Below are 18369 nucleotides of genomic sequence, written 5' to 3'. Positions count from 1 at the left end.
TCAAAGCCTACCATGCAAGCCTGAAAAAGATTAGGTTGGCATTGGTGAAGGGGTTTCTTCCATTTTGTACAGTCTGTGTGTTTACCTCCTCATGAACATGCTTGGGCCTACACAGTGCTCAAGCCTAGGCCTTGCCTACTGTTTCACCCCCAATAACAGTTATGTATCTCAGGCAGCTGATCACCATGGAGCCCCCGGAGGACTCCAGTGCCCGTTGATGTTCTGGGAGAGAATGAAGCGCTGCAGCAGTTCTTTGACGGTAAGACATTCTATAGTTGTGTCCCAAAACAGCACCCTATTCCCTAGTATGTGTGTGTGTGTGTGTGAGAGAGAGGGTTGTGCGAGTCAGAGGAAGCTGGTGGGAGGTACTTTAGGAGGATGGGCTCATTGTAAAGGCTGGAATGGAATAAATGGAACGGAATCAAACACATAGAAACCACATGTTTGACTTACCGTTGCACTAATTCCATTCCAGCCATTACAATGAGCCCATCCTCCTTAACCTCCTCCCACCAGCCTCCTCTAGTGAGTAAGTGAGTGTGTATGGAATTATGAGTGTGTGTTTTTCAACACGTAATCTTTAGGGGAAGTAGTGAGGCGGTGAGGGGAGAGAGAGGCTCTGATTCGATGTCTCTAACCTCTCAGAACAGTCTAATGATCACCCATTACTTGTAATGATCACCTGTCAGGTGTAACGATCACCATTCAGAGGTGTAACGATCACCCGTCAGGTGTAACGATCACCCGTCAGGTGTAACGATCACCCGTCAGGTGTAACGATCACCCGTCAGAGGTGTAACGATCACCCGTCAGAGGTGTAACGATCACCCGTCAGAGGTGTAACGATCACCCGTCAGAGGTGTAACGATCACCCGTCAGAGGTGTAACGATCACCCGTCAAGTTGAAAATATATTCAAACAGTGATTCATCTTCCCAAAGTTAATAGTTAGATGAGTTAATAGGTCATGTTGTGAGTTACTACAGTTAGATGAGTTAATAGGTCATGTTGTGAGTTACTACAGTTAGATGAGTTAATAGGTCCTGTTGTGAGTTACTACAGTTAGATGAGTTAATAGGTCATGTTGTGAGTTACTACAGTTAGATGAGTTAATAGGTCATGTTGTGAGTTACTACAGTTAGATGAGTTAATAGGTCATGTTGTGAGTTACTACAGTTAGATGAGTTAATAGGTCATGTTGTGAGTTACTACAGTTAGATGAGTTAATAGGTCATGTTGTGAGTTACTACAGTTAGATGAGTTAATAGGTCATGTTGTGAGTTACTACAGTTAGATGAGTTAATAGGTCATGTTGTGAGTTACTACAGTTAGATGAGTTAATAGATCATGTTGTGAGTCACTACAGTTAGATGAGTTATTAGGTCATGTTGTGAGTTACTACAGTTAGATGAGTTAATAGGTCATGTTGTGAGTTACTACAGTTAGATGAGTTAATAGGTCATGTTGTGAGTTACTACAGTTAGATGAGTTAATAGGTCATGTTGTGAGTTACTACAGTTAGATGAGTTAATAGGTCATGTTGTGAGTTACTACAGTTAGATGAGTTAATAGGTCATGTTGTGAGTTACTACAGTTAGATGAGTTAATAGGTCATGTTGTGAGTTACTACAGTTAGATGAGTTAATAGGTCATGTTGTGAGTTACTACAGTTAGATGAGTTAATAGGTCATGTTGTGAGTTACTACAGTTAGATGAGTTAATAGGTCATGTTGTGAGTTACTACAGTTAGATGAGTTAATAGGTCATGTTGTGAGTTACTACAGTTAGATGAGTTATTAGGTCATGTTGTGAGTTACTACAGTTAGATGAGTTAATAGGTCATGTTGTGAGTTACTACAGTTAGATGAGTTAATAGGTCATGTTGTGAGGCGGTTTCAATTGAGAAATATATAGTCGTTTGGCTAAATCGGTCCACTGTCAAGTTTCAAGTTTTTTATTGGTCGTATACCACGCATAACCCGTACATGCATCGTCCAATGAAATGCTTACTTACATGCAACAACAAGAAGAAATAATATAAAATAAGATTTTGAAAATAAATGTCTCAGTAGAATATATATATTTTTTGTTGCTTATTAAGTATAATAAAGGAAGGCACAATTTGTGGATCAATATTTCCAGGTGTATTGGAGAAGGGGGGATGGGGGGCAGTGTATAAACTGAGCAGTGTAGTAACAGTCAGGTAGCAGCAGTTGTGATGTGTGTAGTCGTGGACGGAGCAATTCCCATACTTGGCCGTGATGCAATCAGTCAGGATGCTCTCGATGGTGCAGTGGTTGTATTTAGAGAGGACCCGGGTTAGTTAGCATGCCAAATTTCTTCAGCCGCCTTAGAGACGCTGTTGTGCCCTCTTGACAAGAGTGGTGGTGTTGTTTGTCCATGATAAGTACTCTGTGATGTGGATGCCGAGGAACTTAAAACGTGTGACTCTCTCTACCGCAGTCCCGCTGATGTGGATCGGGGCGTGTTCCCTCCTCTGCTTCCTGAAGTCAACAATCAACTCATTTTTTGTTGTTGTTGCTGACATTGATGGAGAGGTTGTTGTCCTGACACCAAAATGCCAGTTCACTTACCTCCTCCCTATAGGCTGACTCGTTGTTCTTGGTAGGTTATCAGGCCTACAACCGTGGTGTCGTCATGGAGACTAGATGATGGAGTTGGTGTGGTGCAAAGCTACACAGTCGTGGATGGTTGATGAACAGGAAGTAGAGCAGAGGACTTGGGGACACACCCCTGGGAGTGGACCTGTGTTGAGTCAGTGTGGAGAAGGTATTGTTGACGATCCTCACAGCCTGTGGTCTGCCTGTCAGGAAATCCAGAATCCATTTGCAGAGCTTGGTGTCCTGACCCAGGGCTCTGAGTTTGGTAACAAACGTGGAGGGAACAATAGTGTTGAATGCTGAACTGTAGTCAATGAACAGCATTGTCACATAGGTCTTCCTCTTTCCAGATGTAAGTGGGTCCATTGGGCCTGACATGCCGGCCTTGATGTGGGCCATGACCAGCCTCTCCGGGCACTTCATGAGGACTGAGGTGAACGCGACGGGGCGATAGACATTTGGGCATGCCACTCTATTTTTCTTGGGCACTAGGACGATGGTGGTCTCCTTAAAGCAGGTGGGGACTACAGCCTGGGACAGGGACAGGTTGAAGATGTCAGTGGAGACTAGCTGGTCAGCACACTCTTTTTGAGTTTTCCTCACATCAGCCTCAGAGAGTGAAAGCACCTGGTTGTCTGGAGGAGCGAGAGACTTCCTGGTTGTCTGGAGGAGCGAGAGACTTCCTGGTTGTCTGGAGGAGCGAGAGACTTCCTGGTTGTCTGGAGGAGCGAGAGACTTCCTGGTTGTCTGGAGGAGCGAGAGACTTCCTGGTTGTCTGGAGGAGCGAGAGACTTCCTGGTTGTCTGGAGGAGCGAGAGACTTCCTGGTTGTCTGGAGGAGCGAGAGACTTCCTGGTTGTCTGGAGGAGCGAGAGACTTCCTGGTTGTCTGGAGGAGCGAGAGACTTCCTGGTTGTCTGGAGGAGCGAGAGACTTCCTGGTTGTCTGGAGGAGCGAGAGACTTCCTGGTTGTCTGGAGTAGCGAGAGACTTCCTGGTTGTCTGGAGCAGCGAGAGACTTCCTGGTTGTCTGGAGGAGCGAGAGACTTTCTGGTTGTCTGGAGGAGCGAGAGACTTCCTGGTTGTCTGGAGGAGCGAGAGACTTCCTGGTTGTCTGGAGGAGCGAGAGACTTCCTGGTTGTCTGGAGTAGCGAGAGACTTCCTGGTTGTCTGGAGCAGCGAGAGACTTCCTGGTTGTCTGGAGGAGCGAGAGACTTTCTGGTTGTCTGGAGGAGCGAGAGACTCTCTAGTTGTTTGGAGGAGCGAGAGACTTCCTGGTTGTCTGGAGCAGCGAGAGACTTCCTGGTTGTCTGGAGGAGCGAGAGACTTCCTGGTTGTCTGGAGGAGCGAGAGACTTCCTGGTTGTCTGGAGGAGCGAGAGACTTCCTGGTTGTCTGGAGGAGCGAGAGACTTCCTGGTTGTCTGGAGGAGCGAGAGACTTCCTGGTTGTCTGGAGCAGCGAGAGACTTCCTGGTTGTCTGGAGCAGCGAGAGACTTCCTGGTTGTCTGGAGCAGCGAGAGACTTCCTGGTTGTCTGGAGCAGCGAGAGAATTCCTGGTTGTCTGGAGCAGCGAGAGACTTCCTGGTTGTCTGGAGGAGCGAGAGACTTCCTGGTTGTCAGGAGCAGCGAGAGACTTCCTGGTTGTCTGGAGCAGCGAGAGACTTCCTGGTTGTCTGGAGCAGCGAGAGACTTCCTGGTTGTCTGGAGCAGCGAGAGACTTCCTGGTTGTCTGGAAGTGCGAGAGACTTCCTGGTTGTCTGGAGGAGCGAGAGACTTCCTGGTTGTCTGGAGGAGCGAGAGACTTCCTGGTTGTCTGGAGGAGCGAGAGACTTCCTGGTTGTCTGGAGGAGCGAGAGACTTCCTGGTTGTCAGGAGGAGCGAGAGACTTCCTGGTTGTCTGGAGGAGCGAGAGACTTCCTGGTTGTCTGGAGGAGCGAGAGACTTCCTGGTTGTCTGGAGGAGCAAGAGACTTCCTGGTTGTCTGGAGGAGCGAGAAACTTCCTGGTTGTCTGGAGGAGCGAGAGACTTCCCGGATTGTCTCGCTATTGTCTGCCTCGAAGCAAGAACAGAATGTGTTCAACTCAGCTGGGAGCTTCGGTGGGCACCACACAGCTGGATTTGCCTTTTGTAGTCTGTGATAGTCTGTGGTCCTTGCCACATGCGTTGTGAGTCTGAGTTGTGGAACATCAATTCAAGTTTGAGGCTGTGTTGTGTTTTTGCGTCCCTAATGGATTTGCAGAGCTCGTACCTGCTAGCCGCGCAGCGCCCCACAGAGTCATCGGGATCCGTTCTGCTGACATTGAATGCTGCAGTACGGGCTCTCTGCATTGTACGGATATCTCCGTTCATCCAGGGTTTCTGGTTGGGGGTTTGTCCGGATTGTTATTGTGGGTACACCATCATCAACACATTTCCTAATGAAGCCGGTGACTGACCATATATACTGAAAACAAATAGAAATGTAAAGTGTTGGTCACATGTTTCAAGAGCTGAAATAAAATATCCCGGTTCTGTGTTGATAGTTCTACAAAAGCTTGGTCCTCTTCCATACTCACACATTCCATATCTGGAGTTAAAGTTCAAAGGAGCCAGTTATTTCACGTTTTGTGGGCTAAAAATGGACAGCATACGAGGACAGATAAGATGCTTATGACAATTGAAATACGGTCATAGGGTTAGCAGACCAGAGACACTTCCCAGCCCCGTATCTACACAGGTGCAGCAGAGCTCTGACGTCATGGGCAGCTCAAGGCCACCTGTCCCACAATCAGTCACACAGTAATTAGATCAAGGCCAAACACATCACTCTCAGGGACAAGCTAGTAGGACATTCTTTAAAGAACTTAGATAACGTTTAAAAATGTTTTTTAAGTTCAGGTCTTTGTTTGTTGCGTGAGTGTTTGTGACTGTAAAATGTCTCCTTGCATTTAACTTGCGTACTAAGTATGTATTTGGTATGCTAGGTATCTTTTTGGTATGCTAGGTATGTATTTGGTATGTATTTGGTATGTATTTGGTATGCTAGGTATGTATTTGGTATGCTAGGTATGTACTTGGTATGCTAGGTATGTATTTGGTATGCTAGGTATGTATTTGGTATGCTAGGTATGTATTTGGTATGATAGGTATGTACTTGGTATGTGTTTGGTATGTATTTGGTATGTATTTGGTATGCTAGGTATGTATTTGGTATGCTTGGTATGTATTTGGTATGCTAGGTATGTATTTGGTATGCTAGGTATGTATTTGGTATGCTTGGTATGTATTTGGTACGCTAGGTATGTATTTGGTACGCTAGGTATGTATTTGGTACGCTCGGGATGTATTTGGTATGCTTGGTATGTATTTGGTATGCTTTGTATGTATTTGGTATGCTTGGTATGTATTTGGTATGCTAGGTATGTATTTGGTACGCTAGGGATGTATTTGGTACGCTAGGGATGTATTTGGTACGCTTGGTATGTATTTGGTATGCTAGGTATGTATTTTTACCCAGGTCTTGTCTATAATATGTGTCCTGTCCTAGTCACTACACTGATGTGTTGGAAGCAGAGCCCAGCCAGTACTGTGTGTGTACATGTATATACAGGCTGTATATGGCTCTGAGGTGAGCTCACCGTAGACATAGACTCCTCTACTGATGCCTTTGGACAGTGAAGCTAAAACATTTGGCTCTAAACTCCAGCATTTTGGATTTGAGTTCAAATGTTTTATATGAAGCAACATTACAGAATGTCACCTTTTTTTTATTTTGAGGATTTTAGAAATAAATGTGCTTTATGTATCTTGTCCCCTCCAGTATTTTCTTTGAAACGGCACTGTTGGTTTTTGGGCTCGTAAGTAAGTAAGCATTTCACTGTAAGGTCTAACTGTTGTATAGGGAGCATGGGACTAATAAAGATTTGAAGGGGTCATAAGTAAGTAAGCATTTCACTGTAAGGTTTACCTGTTGTATACGGAGCATGGGACTAATAAAGATTTGAAGGGTCTTTGGACAAATTCACCTCTGGTGTATTTAAGCAGTATATATGGGACCAGATACTAAGCTTCTGCCCAAATGTAATACGTAGGGGAGTGTACACACAGTAGATTTTGTATTTATTTGTTATTTTACTAGGCAAGTCAGTTAAGAACAAATTCTTAATTTCAATGACGGCCTAGGAACAGTGGGTTAACTGCCTGTTCAGGGGCAGCAGAACGACCTTGTCAGCTCAGGGGTTTGAACTTGCAACCTTTCGGTTACTAGTCCAATGCTTTAACCACTAGGCTACCCTGCCACCCCAGACACACAGCAGGACTGGGACATCAACCACAGCACACACTGAGCAGTCATTTCTTCTAACGACCTGCCTCTTTTCTGGCTGATAACAGTGATTACTACTGTCTCCTACAGTACAGGGAGCCTCTATGAGAGCTGTGTCCTGGCTGATAACAGTGATCTCCTACAGTACAGGGAGCCTCTATGAGAGCTGTGTCCTGGCTGATAACAGTGATCTCCTACAGTACAGGGAGCCTCTATGAGAGCTGTGTCCTGGCTGATAACAGTGATCTCCTACAGTACAGGGAGACTCTATGAGAGCTGTGTCCTGGCTGATAACAGTGATCTCCTACAGTACAGGGAGCCTCTATGAGAGCTGTGTCCTGGCTGATAACAGTGATCTCCTACAGTACAGGGAGCCTCTATGAGAGCTGTGTCCTGGCTGATAACAGTGATCTCCTACAGTACAGGGAGCCATGTATAGGCCAGGCTATAGCAAGCCTGTAGGTGATGGACCACACTCTGATACGCTGTAATGGTTACATACTGAAATTAACGATGGGTTAGTTTCACCTGGTGACCTATAACCTTGGCAGATTCATGCTTTGTAGGGGAGAGAGAGAGAGCAAGATCTTGAGTGAGAGAGGGGGAGCAAGATTTAGAGAGAAAGATTTAGAGAGAAAGAGAGGGGAAGACTGAGCAAGATTTAGAGAGAGAGAGGGAGCAAGATTTAGAGAGAGAGAGGGAGAGAGAGCGAGAAGGAGCAAGATTTAGAGAGAGAGAGGGAGCAAGATTTAGAGAGTGGGAGCGAGATTTAGAGAGAGGGAGCAAGATTTAGAGAGAGAGAGGGAGCAAGATTTAGAGAGAGAGAGGGAGCGAGATTTAGAGAGAGAGAGGGAGCGAGATTTAGAGAGAGAGAGGGAGCAAGATTTAGAGAGAGAGAGGGAGCAAGATTTAGAGAGAGAGAAGGAGCGAGATTTAGAGAGAGGGAGCAAGATTTAGAGAGAGGGAGCAAGATTTAGAGAGAGAGGGAGCAAGATTTAGAGAGAGAGAGGGAGCGAGATTTAGAGAGAGAAAGGGAGCAAGATTTAGAGAGAGAGAGGGAGAGATTTAGAGAGGGAGAGGGAGCAAGATTAAGAGAACGAGAGAGAGGGAGCAAGATTTAGAGCGAGAGAGAGGGAGCAAGATTTAGAGAGCGACTGTGAACCAGAATGAGACACTTGTGAATTGTAATGAAAAGTGTGTGTGTTTCCAGGATGCCAGGATATGAGTGGGGTCCTGGAGAGTGCTGTGGTGGACACCAGCATACTGGAACAGTACCTCAGCAACGACATGGACCCAACATTGTAAGCATCCATGTTTACTTTATTGTACCTGAGGGTAAATCTGTTTCCAGTACCATCTAATACCTGGTAAGCATCCATATTCTTAGTCCATCTACCACCCATAAACACAGCAGCTGTGTTAAATGGAATGGATGACACACATAAGTGTTTACAACACAACTGCACAATCCTGGAGCTGGGGTGGCCAACCCTCCTCCTGGAGACCTACTGGTTCTGCAGGCTTTTGTTCCTGCCCTACACTGTACCTGCTGCAGGTGGGCAGCTCTCCACCATGGCATCAACAGCTACAGCTGTAGGCTTTGTTGTTAGCTAGTCAAGACAATGACACGTTAGGGATAACCCTGCTAGTTATCTATACTTTGACCGTTTGTTCTCCCCAACCCTGCTAGTTATCTATACTTTGACCGTTTGTTCTCCCCAACCCTGCTAGTTATCTATACTTTGACCCTTTGTTCTCCCCAACCCTGCTAGTTATCTATACTTTGACCGTTTGTTCTCCCCAACCCTGCTAGTTATCTATACTTTGACCGTTTGTTCTCCCCAACCCTGCTAGTTATCTATACTTTGACCGTTTGTTCTCCCCAACCCTGCTAGTTATCTATACTTTGACCCTTTGTTCTCCCCAACCCTGCTAGTTATCTATACTTTGACCGTTTGTTCTCCCCAACCCTGCTAGTTATCTATACTTTGACCGTTTGTTCTCCCCAACCCTGCTAGTTATCTATACTTTGACCGTTTGTTCTCATCAACCCTGCTAGTTATCTATACTTTGACCGTTTGTTCTCCTCAACCCTGCTAGTTATCTATACTTTGACCGTTTGTTCTCCCCAACCCTGCTAGTTATCTATACTTTGACCGTTTGTTCTCCCCAACCCTGCTAGTTATCTATACTTTGACCGTTTGTTCTCCCCAACCCTGCTAGTTATCTATACTTTGACCATTTGTTCTCCCCAACCCTGCTAGTTATCTATACTTTGACCGTTTGTTCTCCCCAACCCTGCTAGTTATCTATACTTTGACCGTTTGTTCTCCCCAACCCTGCTAGTTATCTATACTTTGACCATTTGTTCTCCCCAACCCTGCTAGTTATCTATACTTTGACCATTTGTTCTCCCCAACCCTGCTAGTTATCTATACTTTGACCGTTTGTTCTCCCCAACCCTGCTAGTTATCTATACTTTGACCGTTTGTTCTCATCAACCCTGCTAGTTATCTATACTTTGACCGTTTGTTCTCATCAACCCTGCTAGTTATCTATACTTTGACCCTTTGCAGAGAGAAAGGCTAGTTCTAGAAACCTTGTCTTTGGACGGCCGTGTCTGACTGTGTCTTTGGAGGGCCGTGTCTGACTGTGTCTTTGGAGGGCCGTGTCTGACTGTGTCTTTGGAGGGCCGTGTCTGACTGTGTCTTTGGAGGGCCGTGTCTGAGACTGTGTCTTTGGAGGGCCGTGTCTGACTGTGTCTTTGGAGGGCCGTGTCTGACTGACTTTGGAGGGCCGTGTCTGACTGTGTCTTTGGAGGGCCGTGTCTGACTGTGTCTTTGGAGGGCCGTGTCTGACTGTGACTTTGGAGGGCCGTGTCTGACTGTGTCTTTGGAGGGCCGTGTCTGACTGTGTCTTTGGAGGGCCGTGTCTGACTATGTCTTTGGAGGGCCGTGTCTGACTGTGTCTTTGGAGGGCCGTGTCTGACTGTGTCTTTGGAGGGCCGTGTCTGACTGTGACTTTGGAGGGCCGTGTCTGACTGTGACTTTGGAGGGCCGTGTCTGACTGTGTCTTTGGAGGGCCGTGTCTGACTGTGTCTTTGGGGGGCCGTGTCTGACTGTGACTTTGGAGGGCCGTGTCTGACTGTGTCTTTGGGGGTCGTGTCTGACTGTGACTTTGGAGGGCCGTGTCTGACTGTGTCTTTGGAGGGCCGTGTCTGACTGACTTTGGAGGGCCGTGTCTGACTGACTTTGGAGGGCCGTGTCTGACTGTGACTTTGGAGGGCCGTGTCTGATTGTGACTTTGGAGGGCCGTGTCTGACTGTGACTTTGGAGGGCCGTGTCTGACTGTGACTTTGGAGGGCCGTGTATGACTGACTTTGGAGGGCCGTGTGTCACTTTGGAGGGCCGTGTCTGACTGTGACTTTGGAGGGCCGTGTCTGACTGTGACTTTGGAGGGCCGTGTCTGACTGACTTTGGAGGGCCGTGTGTCACTTTGGAGGGCCGTGTCTGACTGTGTCTTTGGGGGGCCGTGTCTGACTGTGGCTTTGGAGGGCCGTGTCTGACTGTGACTTTGGAGGGCCGTGTGTCACTTTGGAGGGCCGTGTCTGACTGTGTCTTTGGAGGGCCGTGTCTGACTGTGTCTTTGGAGGGCCGTGTCTGACTGTGACTTTGGAGGGCCGTGTCTGACTGTGTCTTTGTCTTCCTAGCATGTTACCAGAGTCACCACCAGATTCTGGTTCAGAACCGTGTTCACCTCCGCAAATACCAGGTGAGCCACTGTGATAATGAAACCTCTTCCTTTATTGGCAATACTTTATCAACAACAGTTGATAGGAATCTCTGTTAATGCCAAGTGTTACAAACAGTACAACCATATCATAATAATAAAATGTTCCTATTTTAATGAATGATATGACTGCCTTTGCCCGTTCCTAACCTAGACGTGAGCTACGGCTACCAGGAAGTGTTCCAGACAGTGACACGTCCTCCAGCCTCACTGTGCCGATATAAAGAGCTGGCACCACAACCCCCACCACACCCAGGACTGCCATACCACCAGGGGCTGACTAACTCTTACACCAAGGCAGGCACATCTCCAGGCTCACTGCCCCACAACCCCCTCCACCACCCCCACTACCTGAGCCCAGGGGAGAGCTATATACAGTCTAACACTGCCCCCACACCGCCAGTCCACCACAAGGCTCCCCAGCAGCATCAGCCTCCTCCATGCCAGGGCCTGGCAGACAGCTACCCCAGGGCCAACGCACCCCCGGTCCCAGAACTACCTCCAGGCCAAGCCCCATACCTAGCCTCAGGCCTCGGGCTGCCCTCATCCTGCCTACTACCTGTGCCTGGATGCCCTTCAGAACCAGGATATTCATACCTGCCTCCCACAGCTGGTCAATACACAGGGTGAGAACTCCTACTAAACTACCGTACAGCACATAAACTACTAAACTACCGTACAGTACATATGGGTAAATAAACTACTAAACTACAGTACATATGGGTAAATAAACTACCAAACTACCGTACAGTACACATGGGTAAATAAACTACTAAACTACAGTACATATGGGTAAATAAACTACCAAACTACCGTACAGTACACATGGGTAAATAAACTACTAAACTACAGTACATATGGGTAAATAAACTACCAAACTACCGTACAGTACACATGGGTAAATAAACTACTAAACTACAGTACATATGGGTAAATAAACTACCAAACTACCGTACAGTACACATGGGTAAATAAACTACTAAACTACAGTACATATGGGTAAATAAACTACCAAACTACCGTACAGTACATATGGGTAAATCAACTACTAAACTACAGTACATATGGGTAAATAAACTACCAAACTACCATACAGTACACATGGGTAAATAAACTACTAAACTACAGTACATATGGGTAAATAAACTACCAAACTACCGTACAGTACATATGGGTAAATAAACTACTAAACTACAGTACATATGGGTAAATAAACTACCAAACTACCGTACAGTACATATGGGTACATAAAATACTAAACTACAGTACAGTACATATGGGTACATAAACTACAGTGCAGTACATATGGGTACATAAACTACTAAACTACCAAACAGCACATAAATGACTAAACTACCCCCAGTACATAAACTACTAAACTACTGTACAGCACATACGGGTACATACGGGTATATACACTACTAAACTACCGTACAGTACATAAACTACTAAACTACCAGACAGTACATATGGGTACATAAACTACTAAACTACCGTACGGCACACCTGGGTACATAAACTGCTAAACTACCATACAGTACATACACTACTAAACTACCGTACAGTACATGACCTACTAAACTACCCAACAGTACATACACTACTAAACTACTGTACAGCACATATGGGTACATAAACTACCGTACATTACATATGGGCACATAAACTACTAAACTACTGTACAGTACATATGGGTACATAAACTACTAAAATACCGTACAGTACATAAACTACTAAACTACCGTACAGTACATAAACTACTAAACTACCGTACATATGGGTACATAAACTACTAAACTACAGTACAGTACATATGGGTACATAAACTACTAAACTACCGTACAGTACATATGGGTACATAAACTACTAAACTACCGTACAGTACATATGGGTACATAAACTAATAAACTACAGTACAGTACATATGGGTACATAAACTACTAAACTACCGCACAGTACATATGGGTACATAAACTACTAAACTACCGTACAGTACATATGGGTACATAAACTACTAAACTACCGTACAGTACATATGGGTACATAAACTACTAAACTACCGTACAGTACATATGGGTACATAAACTACTAAACTACCATACAGCACATAAACTACTAAACTACCGTACAGTACATAAACTACTAAACTACCGTACAGTACATATGGTTACATAAACTACTAAACTACCGTACAGTACATATGGGTACATAAACTACTAAACTACCGTACAGTACATATGGGTACATAAACTACTAAACTACCGTACAGTACATAAACTACTAAACTACCGTACAGTACATAAACTACTAAACTACCGTACATATGGGTACATAAACTACTAAACTACCGTACATATGGGTACATAAACTACTAAACTACCGTACAGTACATAAACTACTAAACTACCCAACAGTACATATGGGTACATAAACTACTAAACTGCCCAACAGTACATATGGGTAAATAAACTACTAAACTACCGTACAGTACATAAACTACTAAACTACCGTACAGTACATAAACTACTAAACTACCGTACAGTACATATGGGTACATAAACTACTAAACTACCGTACAGTACATAAACTACTAAATTACCGTACAGTACATAAACTACTAAACTACCGTACATATGGGTACATAAACTACTAAACTACCGTACAGTACATAAACTACTAAACCACCGTACAGTACATAAACTACTAAACTACCGTACAGTACATATGGGTACATAAACTACTAAACTACCGTACATTACATATGGGCACATAAACTACTAAACTACTGTACAGTACATATGGGTACATAAACTACTAAAATACCGTACAGTACATAAACTACTAAACTACCGTACAGTACATAAACTACTAAACTACCGTACATATGGGTACATAAACTACTAAACTACAGTACAGTACATATGGGTACATAAACTACTAAACTACTGTACAGTACATATGGGTACATAAACTACTAAACTACCGTACAGTACATATGGGTACATAAACTACTAAACTACAGTACAGTACATATGGGTACATAAACTACTAAACTACCGTACAGTACATATGGGTACATAAACTACTAAACTACCGTACAGTACATATGGGTACATAAACTACTAAACTACCGTACAGTACATATGGGTACATAAACTACTAAACTACCGTACAGTACATATGGGTACATAAACTACTAAACTACCATACAGCACATAAACTACTAAACTACCGTACAGTACATAAACTACTAAACTACCGTACAGTACATATGGGTACATAAACTACTAAACTACCGTACAGTACATATGGGTACATAAACTACTAAACTACCGTACAGTACATAAACTACTAAACTACCGTACAGTACATAAACTACTAAACTACCGTACAGTACATAAACTACTAAACTACCGTATAAACTACTAAACTACCGTACAAATGGGTACATAAACTACTAAACTACCGTACATATGGGTACATAAACTACTAAACTACCGTACAGTACATAAACTACTAAACTACCCAACAGTACATATGGGTACATAAACTACTAAACTACCCAACAGTACATATGGGTAAATAAACTACTAAACTACCGTACAGTACATAAACTACTAAACTACCGTACAGTACATAAACTACTAAACTACCGTACAGTACATATGGGTACATAAACTACTAAACTACCGTACAGTACATAAACTACTAAATTACCGTACAGTACATAAACTACTAAACTACCGTACATATGGGTACATAAACTACTAAACTACCGTACAGTACATAAACTACTAAACCACCGTACAGTACATAAACTACTAAACTACCGTACAGTACATATGGGTACATAAACTACTAAACTACCGTACAGTACATATGGGTACATAAACTACTAAACTACCGTACAGTACATATGGGTACATAAACTACTAAACTACCGTACAGTACATAAACTACTAAACTACTGTACAGTACATAAACTACTAAACTACCGTACAGTACATAAACTACTAAACTACCGTACATATGGGTACATAAACTACTAAACTACCGTACAAATGGGTACATAAACTACTAAACTACCGTACATATGGGTACATAAACTACTAAACTACCGTACAGTACATAAACTACTAAACTACCCAACAGTACATATGGGTACATAAACTACTAAACTACCCAACAGTTCATATGGGTAAATAAACTACTAAACTACCGTACAGTACATAAACTACTAAACTACCGTACAGTACATAAACTACTAAACTACCGTACAGTACATATGGGTACATAAACTACTAAACTACCGTACAGTACATAAACTACTAAATTACCGTACAGTACATAAACTACTAAACTACCGTACATATGGGTACATAAACTACTAAACTACCGTACAGTACATAAACTACTAAACCACCGTACAGTACATAAACTACTAAACTACCGTACAGTACATAAACTACTAAACTACCGTACAGCACATGAACTACTAAACTACCGTACAGTACATAAACTACTAAACTACCGTACAGTACATAAACTACTAAACTACCGTACAGTACATATCAGTTTGAAAATGACAGTCAAAATATGTTTTACTTTAACGGGATATTAATGTTTTAACAGTTCCCTCCTCTCCTCTTCCTCCTCAGGCTTATATTGCCTGACTGTAGGAAGAGAAGACTAACAGAACCCCTTGAGGTACAGAACCATTTAGCGGCTGTTCCTCTAGCAGGGGGCTCCGAGAGGGGAGGCGGTGACGTCCCGTCCTATGACAGTGACGGGGCCACAGAGAGCAGCTCTGGGATGGGGACCTATCAGCTCCTCACCTGGGATCGCTACCAGCCTGGCCTGTGGACACCGCTCTACAACAGTAACTATGACATCCTGTGAGTGTCCTTCTTGACATTCCCTCACTCATCACCAAGGCTCATGCCTTCTAAACTGCCTGTCTTAGTCTCTAAACTCAAATGCTATTCAACTAACGCTACATTATTTTAAGGGACTGGTTTTTGTTCAAGTTAAGTGCAGGGGAGCAAATATTTTTCACTTTCTATGTCTGACAATGTCATAACTCATCAGTAACATCTTTGTCATTTCTTAGCCAGCAGTAAAATGGTTTTAGTCATGAGTCGTTGTAAACAAACCCCATTTGGTTAAATTATAGACTTAAATTGACACAATTGACTCCTACTGTATGTTATTCTTATCGTACTTGGTCATTCATAATTATAAACTGGGTGGTTTGAGCCCTGAATGCTGATTGGCTGAAAGCTGTGGTATATCAGACCGTATGACACAACATGTATTTTTACTATTCTAATTACGTTGGTAACCAGTTTAAAATAGCAAAAAGGCATCTCATAGCTTTGTGGTACATTGCCAATATACCACAGTTAAGGGCTACCCTGTTAAAAGGCCCTTAAATATTTTGTCTTGCCCCTCCACCCTCTGACACACACATCATCCATGTCTCCATTGTCTCAAGGCTTAAAACTCCTTCTTTAACCTGTCTCCTCCCCTTCATCTACACTGATTGAAGTGGATTTAACAGGTGACATCAAGAAGGGATCATATCTTCAAACACCTGGATTCACCTGGTCAGTCTAATGTCATGGATTCACCTGGTCAGTCTATGTCATGGATTCACCTGGTCAGTCTATGTCATGGATTCACCTGGTCAGTCTATGTCATGGATTCACCTGGTCAGTCTATGTCATGGATTCACCTGGTCAGTCTGTCATGGACTCACCTGGTCAGTCTGTGTCATGGATTCACCTGGTCAGTCTATGTCATGGATTCACCTGGTCAGTCTATGTCATGGATTCACCTGGTCAGTCTATGTCATGGATTCACCTGGTCAGTCTATGTCATGGATTCACCTGGTCAGTCTATGTCATGGATTCACCTGGTCAGTCTATGTCATGGATTCACCTGGTCAGTCTATGTCATGGATTCACCTGGTCAGTCTATGTCATGGATTCACCTGGTCAGTCTATGTCATGGATTCACCTGGTCAGTCTATGTCATGGATTCACCTGGTCAGTCTATGTCATGGATTCACCTGGTCAGTCTATGTCATGGATTCACCTGGTCAGTCTATGTCATGGACTCACCTGGTCAGTCTATGTCATGGATTCACCTGGTCAGTCTATGTCATGGATTCACCTGGTCAGTCTATGTCATGGATTCACCTGGTCAGTCTATGTCATGGATTCACCTGGTCAGTCTATGTCATGGATTCACCTGGTCAGTCTATGTCATGGATTCACCTGGTCAGTCTATGTCATGGATTCACCTGGTCAGTCTATGTCATGGATTCACCTGGTCAGTCTGTCATGGATTCACCTGGTCAGTCTATGTCATGGATTCACCTGGTCAGTCTATGTCATGGATTCACCTGGTCAGTCTATGTCATGGATTCACCTGGTCAGTCTATGTCATGGATTCACCTGGTCAGTCTATGTCATGGATTCACCTGGTCAGTCTATGTCATGGATTCACCTGGTCAGTCTATGTCATGGATTCACCTGGTCAGTCTATGTCATGGATTCACCTGGTCAGTCTATGTCATGGATTCACCTGGTCAGTCTATGTCATGGATTCACCTGGTCAGTCTGTCATGCATTCACCTGGTCAGTCTGTGTCATGCATTCACCTGGTCAGTCTGTCATGCATTCACCTGGTCAGTCTATGTCATGGATTCACCTGGTCAGTCTATGTCGTGGATTCACCTGGTCAGTCTATGTCGTGGATTCACCTGGTCAGTCTATGTCGTGGATTCACCTGGTCAGTCTATGTCATGGATTCACCTGGTCAGTCTATGTCATGGAAAGAGCAGGTGTTCCTAATGTTTTGTCACTCAGTGTAGCTCGCTCTATCGTCTCTCCACAGCCCTTCTCCCGGTTACCATGTGGACACCGATAAAGGTTTCAACTACTCCACAGCTGACGAGTCCTTCGTGTGTCAGAAAAAGAACCACTTTCAGGTCACAGTTCACGTAGGGATGGCCGGAGACCCCCTGTACGTCAAAACACCCAACGGCCCTGCGCCGATAGAGAGCTTCCACATCAAGGTGTTTGGCGTGAAGGTTAGTTTAACGCCTTCCAAATATGCAACACGAACTTCCCTGGAACATCAGCGTTTGTCCTCGGCAGACTACTTCAGATGATGCCGAGGACATTAAAAGCACTCGTTTTTTTTGTTAGTATGTAAGTTAGCAGAGTTGGGGAGATTACTTTCTAAATGTCCCCCGGTACTCCCCAACCCTGCTAGTTATCTATACTATGACCGTTTGTTTTCCCCAACCCTGCTAGTTATCTATACTTTGACCATTTGTTCTCCCCAACCCTGCTAGTTATCTATACTATGACCGTTTGTTCTCCCCAACCCTGCTAGTTATCTATACTTTGACCCTGCTAGTTATCTATACTTTGACCGTTTGTTCTCCCCAACCCTGCTAGTTATCTATACTTTGACCGTTTGTTCTCCCCAACCCTGCTAGTTATCTATACTTTGACCGTTTGTTCTCCCCAACCCTGCTAGTTATCTATACTTTGACCGTTTGTTCTCCCCAACCCTGCTAGTTATCTATACTTTGACCATTTGTTCTCCCCAACCCTGCTAGTTATCTATACTTTGACCGTTTGTTCT

The 18369-nt window shown here is 44.1% G+C and overlaps 1 protein-coding gene and 1 long non-coding RNA gene across 11 annotated transcripts in view; one reads left to right on the top strand and one right to left on the bottom strand.

Annotated features, from left to right (window-relative positions):
• The first annotated feature begins 210 nt into the window (after nt 1–210).
• LOC127926385 (myelin regulatory factor-like protein) overlaps nt 211–18369 on the top strand; it is a 36943-nt gene continuing 18784 nt past the window's right edge. Inside the window, 6 exon segments of the mRNA XM_052511775.1 lie at nt 211–259; nt 8132–8222; nt 10631–10692; nt 10865–11336; nt 15369–15605; nt 17611–17806. Of these exon segments, the coding sequence (XP_052367735.1) occupies nt 8143–8222; nt 10631–10692; nt 10865–11336; nt 15369–15605; nt 17611–17806 (1047 nt within the window). The 5' untranslated portion in view covers nt 211–259; nt 8132–8142.
• On the bottom strand, nt 16290–17550 carry LOC127926382 (uncharacterized). 10 transcript variants are annotated; one of them, XR_008124015.1, is made up of 3 exons: nt 17399–17550; nt 16469–17324; nt 16290–16418 (listed from the first exon to the last, which is right to left on the bottom strand). It is a non-coding gene; the product is annotated as an uncharacterized LOC127926382 (long non-coding RNA). The 10 variants fall into 10 exon arrangements; XR_008124016.1 differs by having other exon boundaries at nt 16290–16392; nt 17399–17543; XR_008124019.1 differs by having other exon boundaries at nt 16290–16444; nt 16521–17324; nt 17399–17543.

This window comes from Oncorhynchus keta, unplaced genomic scaffold (assembly GCF_023373465.1).
Source record: "Oncorhynchus keta strain PuntledgeMale-10-30-2019 unplaced genomic scaffold, Oket_V2 Un_contig_7461_pilon_pilon, whole genome shotgun sequence".
Taxonomy (NCBI): Eukaryota; Metazoa; Chordata; class Actinopteri; order Salmoniformes; family Salmonidae; genus Oncorhynchus; species Oncorhynchus keta.
The sequence above is the reverse complement of the archived record's forward strand: the minus strand, read 5'-3'. Positions and strand labels throughout refer to the sequence as shown.